The sequence below is a fragment of the Alligator mississippiensis genome, chromosome 7, assembly GCF_030867095.1.
Source record: "Alligator mississippiensis isolate rAllMis1 chromosome 7, rAllMis1, whole genome shotgun sequence".
In the NCBI taxonomy this organism is placed as follows: domain Eukaryota; kingdom Metazoa; phylum Chordata; order Crocodylia; family Alligatoridae; genus Alligator; species Alligator mississippiensis.
The window spans coordinates 718,008-728,431 of record NC_081830.1 but is presented as its reverse complement, the minus strand read 5'-3'; the positions used below and the strand labels follow the sequence as shown (position 1 = coordinate 728,431).

At 61.2% G+C, this 10,424-nt stretch overlaps 1 protein-coding gene across 8 annotated transcripts; it reads right to left on the bottom strand.

Annotated features, from left to right (window-relative positions):
- Positions 1 to 1,060: 1,060 nt before the first annotated feature.
- Positions 1,061 to 6,055, bottom strand: GREP1 (glycine rich extracellular protein 1). Of its 8 annotated transcripts, none has more exons than XM_059731546.1 (15): positions 5,955 to 6,055; positions 5,595 to 5,654; positions 5,137 to 5,181; positions 4,904 to 4,960; positions 4,587 to 4,625; positions 4,298 to 4,351; positions 3,944 to 4,006; positions 3,789 to 3,857; positions 3,552 to 3,617; positions 3,368 to 3,436; positions 2,852 to 2,899; positions 2,633 to 2,695; positions 2,138 to 2,218; positions 1,954 to 2,046; positions 1,061 to 1,399 (listed from the first exon to the last, which is right to left on the bottom strand). In XM_059731546.1, exons 1-15 carry the CDS (start codon positions 6,025 to 6,027, stop codon positions 1,374 to 1,376), a joined length of 906 nt encoding a protein of 301 aa, XP_059587529.1. In that variant the 5' UTR covers positions 6,028 to 6,055; the 3' UTR covers positions 1,061 to 1,373. The 8 variants fall into 8 exon arrangements, with proteins under 8 accessions (XP_059587529.1, XP_019351042.1, XP_019351055.1 ...); XM_019495497.2 differs by having other exon boundaries at positions 1,954 to 2,007; XM_019495510.2 differs by lacking the exon at positions 1,954 to 2,046.
- Between the last annotated feature and the right edge of the window lie 4,369 nt (positions 6,056 to 10,424).

The window sequence follows — 10,424 nt, the reverse complement described above, 5'->3', positions numbered from 1 at the left end:
CACACACACACACAGAACCCAGGTGTCTGGAAACAACCCGCCCTTCCCACCCACCCACACACACACACAACCCTGTTGTTGGATGGACACACATGCACACAGGTGTCCAGGACACCCCCCCCCCAATATGCACAACCCAAGCGTGTAGAACACCAAACACGCTTGCCTCAGTCTCCTCCAGCAGGGGGCAGCAGTGCTCAACCATCCCCCCCCCCCCAACCCAGCAGTCTGGGCACATGACACACACACAACACCCAAGTGTCAGACACACAGACCCTAGGTGTCCAAGGAACACACACACACACACACACACACAGAATGCAAGTGTCTAGGATATACATACAGGTGTCTGGGACGAACACATACACACACACAACCTAGTTGCTAGACACACACACAAATATGCATACACAACCAAGGTGTGGACGCACATACACCCCATGTCTGGGACACGCACAAATGCACACACACACACATACATCCCAGGTGTCTCAGATATACACACATACAGAACCCAATTGTTGGACACCCCCCCCCTCCGATGTCCGGGACACACACATACACAGATACCAGGTGTCTTCCACCCCCACCCCCCCCATAACTCAAGTGCACACAAATACACATTCTCACACATACAACCTAGGTATCCAGGGGGGACACGCATATTCACACACAGCACCCAGGTGTCCGGCACCCCCCCCCCCAGGCATCTGACACACACACACGCACAACCCAGGTGTCTGACACAAACACCCCCCCTGCAAGAGTCTGATATATGCACGCACAACCCAGGTGTCTGATGCACACCCCCCCCCCGAGTGTCTGATGCGCACCCCACCATGTGTCTAATATGTACACACACATTCCCCCCTCTCAGGTGTCTGACGTCTGCACCCCCCCAGCGGTCTGATGCGCACACACATTCTCACCCACACAGCCTAGGTGTCCAGGACATACACACAGAACCCAGGTGTCACACACACATTTTCACACACAACTCAGATGCCCAGGACACCCCCCTACCCCGCACATCTGGAAACAAATCTTTCAAGACACAAGCTCTTTGAGGGGCTTTTTATTGCCGACACACTCACCTCCTGCTGTCAGCAGAGAGGGGGCAGATACAGGTACCCGCAACACACTTCCTACTCCCTTGTGGACACCCCTTTTTCCCCAGAGGGCGGAGGGGGGGGTGACAAGCCTAGGATGACAAACCCCCCAAAATTGCAGGTTTTTAACATGTAAGAATCCATTAAAAAATCCCAACGAGACGATAAGTTATAGCGGGATAATTTCTTTCCCTCGTAGCACCACACGTAGCACCAGATGTGGCAAGGTGGGTCCCCCTGCGGCAAACAACTGGCACCCAGGACTCAACACTTCCCAGCTGGGCAGCGGGCTGAGCGGAGAGAGAGCAGGGATCAGCGCTGGATAGGAGGTAAGGTTACATACACACACACACACACACGCACAGAGGATGTAGGTATCCAGAACACACAGAAACACACACACAACCTAGGTATCTAGGACACACAAAAATATGCACAGTCACACACAGGAGCTGGGACACGCACACAGGACCCAGGCATCCAAGATATACATGCACATACACACACGCAAGACCTAGGTGTCCAGGACACATACACATACCCTTAGGACCCAGGCATCTGGAACACACCCTCCCTGGTATTCAGGATAAATACGTGTATGTATGCTTACACACACACACACATACACACACACACTCAAAACCCAGGCATCTGGGATATGTGGATCCAAAGTGGACCCAGGTATCTGGGAAACACCTACACGTGCACACACACGCGCACGCACACACACAGGCATCTGGGACACACAGAGGCCAGTGTGATAGAGTCTAGGGGGGTCCATACAGCACCCAGCACCCCCCAATCTTAGTCTGGGGTCCGACAGGATGGGGGCCCTGCTCCTCACCTCGGTAGCCATTGCCCAGGAAGCCGTTTAGGCCATACTTGAACTCCTTCCCACCTATGAGAGGGAAAGCTCCCGTCACCCCCCCGTCTTGCCCTGGGGAAGTGGGGAGGGGAGAATCGTCCGTCTCCTGTGGCAGTAGCGGGCCCTAGCCACACCCACCAAGGGACACAGCACCCCCGCCTACCATATGCCCCTGGGGCGAGGGCAGCAGGCACCGGGCCATACCCACCAAGGGCCGGCCCCACGGAGATGGGTCCGTAGGCACCTGAAAGGGCAAGGGAGAGGGTTGCTGTGGGGCAGAAGCACAGGATGGGGGGACATTTTATGGGGCAAAAGCAAAGGTTGAGGGCCAGTAGCACAGGCTGGAGGGCAGTGTGGGGCAGAAGCATAGGTGGGGGGGCATTTTATGGGGCACAAGCACAGGCTGGAGGGCAGTGTGAAGCAGAAGCACAGGCTGGAAGGCACTATGGGGCAGGAGGCCAGGTCGATCTGGCTGCTCCAGGGGTGGGCGCAGCCCCACCCTCCGCCACCGGGGGGCTTCATAGCTCTGCCCAGCCCTGTTGGCACTTTGCCCACTCTGGTTTCTCTTTCCTCCATCTCTATGGTTTCCCCATTGCCAAGTCCTCCTGGCCCTGCTCCCATCTCCCAGCACCCTGGGGGCACCCAGGGCAGGTCTTGCCTGGAGCCATTCCATTGGCCTGGAGATCTCCCCCATTCAGGTATCCCAGTCCGTTGCCATTGGCTGCAGTGGGGAGAGAGAAGGGATCAGTGGGGATATGGGACCCAGGCATCCCGGGGCAGGGTGGGGGGAATCAGGAGCCACTGATGTTCAAGTGCCTGCCCATCCCACAGGGGGCAGGAGACCCAGGCATCCGGGTGGCCCCTCCCCAGCCCTTACCCTCCAACCCGGCAGGCTGTGCCCTGAACGTTGCCTGTCCTGAACCACCTGATGGGGACACAAGGGGGAGGGGTGGGGGGCAGCGGATAGAACCCAAGTGTCCGGGCTCCCCCGCTCCCTGGGGGCTCCACCCACTGGGCATGGAACCTGGGCATCTGGGCGGAGATGGGGACCCAGGTGGCCAAGGAGCCTTGTCCCCCGAGAGGGAACCCAGGCATCCGGGTGGCCCAGGGGCAGGGGCAGGGGTGGGGGTGATGACAGCAAGGGATACCCCCAAGGGACCCAGGTGTCCAGGCCTTCTCCCTGTGGTCTGGGGCATCCAGGCAAGCCACACCCACTGGGAAGGGGGGGAAGGGAGGGAAGGGGGTAGGGACCTGAGTATCCAGGCAGGCCTTGTCTACCGGGGATAGGAACCAAGGCATCCAGAGCATGTGGGGGCTCAGCGAATGCAGCCTCCCGTGCCCCAAAACATCCTTCTGTACCTACCCCCACATCTCCCAGTGCCCCCCCACGTACCCAGCTTGCCCGCATTGAAGTCCGCACCCAGCCCCACCGGCACCACCATGTAGGGTCCTTGCCCCAGACCTGGGGGTGGGGGGGAAGGAAAGGGGGCGGGGTCATAATCAGGGAAGCCCTGCCCCTGCTTCAGGCCCGCCCCCCGCCCCCCCAGGGACCCAGGAGTCCAGGCTGAGGGACTCACCATATTTAGCAGCTGACGGCTCTGCACCAGGGCCTCCAACCCGGCCCCCAAAAGGCCCCGGGGCACCTGCAAGTGGGGGGCGGTGGGGTAGTTAATAGGAGGGCAGTTCCCAATCTGTTGCCCCCCACCCCACAGCCCCGTGGCCCGTCTCACTGCCGACCCACAGCCCCCAGGACACCTGGATTCCACCTCACTCCTGCCCCACAGCGCCCCCCCCCCCCAAGCCCTTAACCTTACCATTGCTATATCCCGGCTGCGGCCCTGGCCCTGGGTAGCCGTTGCCACCTGCTCCACCTCCTCCGTAGCCTGGAGGAAACATCCAGGGGGAGGGTATTAGAGAGGGGGGGGAAGATAGGGGGCATCCCGGGGTGGGGGGAACAGGGGCCCCTTACCATTGGCATAGGCTGGTTGCCTTTCTCCATTCACAGGGAAGCCCCCACCTGCTGCAGGGTACCCTGTTGGAAAGATACATGAGAGGGGGCAACAAGTGGGAGGCAATGGGGTAGGAGTCTTAGCTGGGGGCAGTGGCCCTGGGGCAAGAGTGTTGGTGGGGGGGTAGCACTGCGCAGCCCTGTAGGCACTGGGGACACTCCGGTCTCTCTTCCCTGGGGCATCTCTATGGTCTGCCTCCCTCAGAGAGACCTCCCGGCACTGCCTCACCTCCCCCTCCTCCTGCCCCCAGAGGGTGCTGGGGGGCAGAAGCCCAGGCTGGGGAGCAGTAGGGGAAAATCTTATCCCCTGCTTACCTGGTTGTATCACCCCCCCGGGGTATCCTCCCAAGCCGGGGCCAGCCCCGGGTCCTGTGCGGGGAAGAGGGAACCCTGTTAGGCCCCTGGTGCCCCTCACTCCCGACCCACATCCCCTAATACTGGTGTCTCTCACTCCCGACCTGCAGCCCCCGCACACCAGTCCCCCTGACTCCCGACCTATTCCCCCCATAACAATGCCCCTCCTGACCCGCAGCCCCCCAACAGCAGTGCCCTTCACTCCCAACCTGCAGCCCACCCCACGCCTCCTCCCAGTTGCCCCACTCACCTGGTTTCTGTTTTACAACTTGTGCATACGCACCAAATCCTGGAAAGAAAATGGGGTTAGGAGCCCAGACACGTGAGTTCTGTGTCAGGGGAGTGGGGTGGGGGGTCAGAGCTGTAGGGGCCTGGGAGCCCAGATGCCTGGGTTCCCCAGGAGAGGTGTAGGGGCTGAGGGGTGAGAGAAAAGAGGTTTGGGAGCCTGGATGCCTGGGTTCTCTGGCAGGGGAATGGGGCTCGGGGGGTGGAATCACAGCAGCCTGGGTTCTCTGGGCGCTTGTACACATCATGAGTATCCGGCCACTCCCCCACCCCCAAACTCACCAGCTTTGCCCAGCTTGGCCGGGACACCCAGGCCGATGCTGAAGCCGTTCTGCACCACTGGGGGGAGGCAAAAAGAAGGGGTCGTGTAAGGGTCCCAGCACCTCCCCATCCCTACCAGGCTGCATCCTTGAAGGAGACATCCTCACAGGGCTCTGGGTTGACCCCAGCCCCCACAAAATTCCCCCCCGGGGTACCTCCAGCACCCCAGGGTGCCCCCCCATGTCAGGTCTCACCTGGGCCAGGCTGGAGTCCGTAGGGGGCATAGACGGGGACCTTTCCTGCAAGGGGGAAGGGGTGCTGTGTGAGGGAGCCCGGATGCCTGGGTTCTCTGGGGTGGGAGGGTAGGAGCCCAGATGCCTGGGTCCCCTGTTTAGAGACCTATCCAGGAAGGGACAGGCCTGGTGGATGGGAACAGGGCAACCTGGATGCCTGGGTTTAGCCCCGACCCTGGGGAAGAAGCAGGGTCTAGCAGGTACAGCCGGGGGTCCAGCCACCTGGGTTCTCTGGGGTGTGGAGGGGTGAGAGCAGGGGGGGGCCGGGAGCCTGGACACCTGGGTTCCTCACCTGCTTTGGCCGCCCCAGGGCCCAGGCCCCCTCTGGCCCCTGGAATCAAAGAGCCCCAGTGAGCAGAGACCACCCCCCTCCCTCCGTCCATCCATCACCTCCCATCTGCCCCCCCCCTCCCACTTACCACGGAGCAGAGAGGGCAGGTAGAGGCGCCCCAGCGCCCCCGGCACCTGCGGCTTCAGCCCTGCAGGGAGAGACAGGTCAGGTGAACCCACGCATCCGGATGCCCAGCACCCCTGCTCCCACCCCTGACATTGCAGAGAACCCAGGTGTCTGGGCGCTCAGCATCCCTGCTCCCACCCCCAGAGAACCCAGGAGTCTGGGTGCCCAGCACCCCTGCTCCCACCCCGCAACACTGCACAGAACCGAGGCATCCAAGTGCCCACCTCCCCTGCTCCCACCCCACCCACACTGCAGAAAACCCAGGCGCCTGGATGCCCAGCACCCCTGAGCCCTGTGAGAGAACCCGGGTGTCTGGGCTGACCCCCTTGCAGGCTGGCACGAGTGAGGCAGAGCAGGAGCAGCAGCGCAGCCCAGCCCATCTCTGCAGCCCCCATGGCCTCACCGCCCGGCCCAGCACCGGTCTGTGGGCCATATAGCCCCCAGCCCCGCCCCCGGCCCTGCCCCCTCCACCCCAGGCACGCCCACAGGGCTCCAGCGGGAGCAGGACAGGGTGGGGGGCCATGGGGGACGAACACAGACATGTGGACACGCAGAGCCCCGAGACACACACACGTGCACACACCCACACACCACCCTGACATGTGCATGTGTACACACAGATACAATCTGCACATGCACATGTGTGCGCATTCACAAGGCGGACATGCACACATGCACGCAAGGAGATGGGCACACAGACTTGGTGCACGCACAAATACACCTTAATGGCCACGCACATATGCACAGAGCCCTCACACACACACACACACACACACACACCATCCTGACACACACACTTGCGCAGAGCCCTGAGACACACATGTGTACACACTCACACACAGCCCTGACACACAGACACACATGTGCACACACAGCAGCCTGACACACAGGAGTGCAGAGCCCTGACACACACAGACATATGCACGCACACCTTCCTGACACACCCATGTGCAGAGCCCCTGAGACACCCACGTTACACACCCACGCACAGCCCTGACACACATGTACAAATGTGCACACACACTATTCTGATAAACACACAGGTGTGTAGAAAGCCCTCATACACATGTGTGTGTAAACACAGCCCTGGTGCACACATGCTGCCCCACACACATGTCCACACGGATGCAGACGCACACAGGTGCAGACACACTCAGCACTCACCCCCCCAACCCTAACACAAATGGCCACACACATTCACCCATAAACACATCCAGGCACACACAGAGGCAGAGCCCACACAACAACGCACACACAGCACTGACACACGCACACTCATCTGGCAGTCACACACACACAAAACCCAGGTATTTGGGACACACATGCACACGCACACACACAAACCCAGGTGTCATACAAACACACGCACATACACAAAAACAGAACCCAGACATCTGGGACACACACACACACAAAACCCAGGTATCCAGGACACACGTGCACATGCACACACACAAACCCAGGTGTCTCACACACACATACATGCATGCAAACAGAACCTAGGCATCCAGGACACACACACACACACACACACACACACACACACACACACACACAGAGTCCAGGTATCCAGGGGACACGCACACAACCCAGGCACCACATGGGGGGGATGGCTCAGACACCTGGGTTCCATGGGGGTGGGGGGGTAGCTGTGTGTTGTCCGTGTAGCTCCACAACCACACCAGAGAGGGACTGTGGGTCGGGAGTGAGGGGCACCACAACCACCCTCCACCAGACCACTCCCCCACTCCCTCGGCTGCAAGCTTCCACCCCAGCAGTGCCCTGGCAGGGCCTCTGGGTGTGACCTGCGGCAGCAGCCAAACCAAACGGTGCTTGGCCAACGGCGCGACGGCAGGTGCCTGCACACGTGCGGCCCCCGGCACCGCTAGAGCACGGGCCATGACACACTCAGAAACACACCACTAGTGTATCTCTGCATGTGGGCTCACAACACGCAGAGAGACTCACAACACGGCTCAGAACCCAGGGGGAGACACAACGTGGATCACAGAACAGAGACAGACACACGGTTTGGCTCACACACACACACACCTCACAGCCTGCAGCACATATAACACAGCTCAGGGCACACACAGAGACACGCCACACAAACACACAACATGGCTTACAGCAACCATGTGGACATGCAACACTGACACAAAACAGGCGACGTGGCACACAGGCAGACACTCCACGCAGTGCACAGAGACACACAACGCTGATGGGCAACACAGCCACAAGCACACAGGCAGGCACAGCACACAGACAAATGACACGGCACACAGCACATGGATGGACATGCAATGCTGGCACACAACACAGCATACAACACACAGAGAGGCACACCAGACACACAACACAGCATAGAGCACACAGACGGAGACACAATGCTAACACACAACACTGCATACAGCACCCAGAGACGCACACAACAGACACAGAACACGGTACACAACACACACATGGACATGCAACACAGACACGCAATGCAGCACACAGAGCATGCGGCCCCCAGACACGCAACATCCCACATAACACAGCACATGCACCACCATGCACCCCGTCTCCAGGGACGCAGCGAACAGGACACACACCGCACATGCCCCTCAACACAGGGAGTGACGCACAGACCCACAACATGGCGCACACATGGCACAGCACACAGCACCGCTCACACACACACGCACACGTGGCGCACACACAAAACCCCTAGCCCCATCTAGGTGATAAGCCCTCTGTCTGGAGAGGGAACCCAGGCTCCAAGCACCCCCTTGCTTGCCTCCCGCAGTTCCCACTCTCCTCCCAGGGAACCCAGGTGTCCAGGGACCTCCCCCACCCCGCAAACTGGGGCCTGTTTGCAGTTCCCAGCAGCCCCCGGGGCAAGCGGGGGCGGGGGCCATGGCCTAGTGACCCCCCCATTGCCCTGTGGCATTTCACACCTCCTGCCTGGCTGGTTTCCCACAGACCAAGGCATCCGGGGCCCCCTCCTCCCACCCTCACAGTGCAGAGAACCCAGGCGTCCAGGCCCCCATCAGGTATCCACAGCCCCCCCTCCTCAGCAGTGCCCCTCACTTCCAACCCGCAGACCCCCCATAGCATTGTCCTTCACTCCTGATTCATAGCCCCCCCATAGTGGTTCCCCTCACTCCTGACCCATGGCCCCCCCCATAGCAGTATCCTTCACTCCTGACCTGCAGCCCGCCTACAGCGATGCCCCTCGCTCCCAACCTGCAGCCCCCCGATAGTGGTGCCCCTCACTCCCAACCCACAGCCCCCCACAGCAGTGTTCTTCACTCCTGACAAGCCCCACCCAGAATGGTGCCCCTCACTCCTGACCCACAGCCCCCCCACAGCGGTGCTCCTCACTCCCAACGTGCAGCCCCCCCACAGTGGTGCCCCTCACTCTCAACCCATAGCTCCCCCATAGTGGTGTCCTTCACTCCCAACCCGCATCCCCCCACAGCGGTGCCCCTCAGTCCCGACCCGCAGCCCCTCACAGCGGTGCCCCTCACTCCTGACTTGCAGCCCCTACCATACTGGTGCCCCCTGACCCACAACCCCCCTATAGCGGTGACCCTCACTCCCGACCCCCAACCCCTCCATGGCGGTGCCCCTCAGTCCTGACCCTCAGCATCTCCCCATCCCTGTCCCCATCTGGAAACATTTAATCCCTCCCCCCATTGGCTCGGGCTCCTGGGTCCCTCCCCCCACTTTCAAGACAACCCTGGTGTCCGGCCACACCCTGTGCGGCCTAGACAGAGGGGGGGGGGGGGGGGGCGGGGGATGGACAGAGAACCCAGGCGTCCGGGCCAGGCGCCGAATTCCCTCACGTCCCGGCCCCAGCGGGGCCCAAGCTAAATATTGTCCGTCTGTCTCGTGGCCCCGGCCCCCACTGGGACGAATGGACACCCCCCACCCTGTGGTGCCCCTCACGCCTGACCCGCAGCCCCCTCCATCCCCAGGTTGAAGTTCCTGCATTATCACCCCCATGGGCACCACAGTGGGCACCTGTGGGGGGCTGTGGATCGGGAGTGAGGGGCACCGCTGTGGGGGGGCTGAGGGTGTGAGTGAGGGGCACCGCTGTAGGGGGGCTGCAGGTGGGGAGTGAGGGGCACTGCTGTGGGGGGGCTGCATGTCAGGAATGAAGGGCACCACCCCCAGGTGTCCAGCAGGAGGCGGCGCCGACACCTGATCCAGGTGCTCCGCTCTCACCTGCCTAGTTCCCAGGCTCCCCCCCACTGTTCCCATGACAACAGCCACCTATCGCCTGTGTCCATCGCCAGGGGCCCCTGGTCACCTAGCAACGACCTAGAAACGTAGGCATGGGGGGTATCAGGTAACGCCCCCCCCCCCCACAATGCCCAGGATCGGGCCCCTGGGTGCCTGGGTCCTGTTTGCCATGGTTATCACCAGCCTCGTTATCAGTGCGGGGGAAGTGACTCATTAACCAGGTCCCGTTAGCAACCCTAACCTCTGACCCCTGGCCTGCCCTCAAGCCACTAGGTCCTGGGCCTGTCACACCTACCCCGGAGCCAGCCGCAATCTGGGCCCCTCGTTGTGGCTGGCTCCAGGGTGGGTATAACGAGAGGCTGACTTTAGGGTAGGGGTAACAAAGGGCCCACATTGCAGCTGGCTCTGGGGTGGGTGTAATCTGGGCCCCTTGTTACACCCACCCCAGAGCCAGCTGCATCCTGGGCCCCGTTACACCAACCCCGCCCTTCCTGGCCCTCCCCTCCCCCAGCTCAGAGGGAGGACGGGGGTCCGGGCACCGTTCCAGAGAGGAGATAAACAA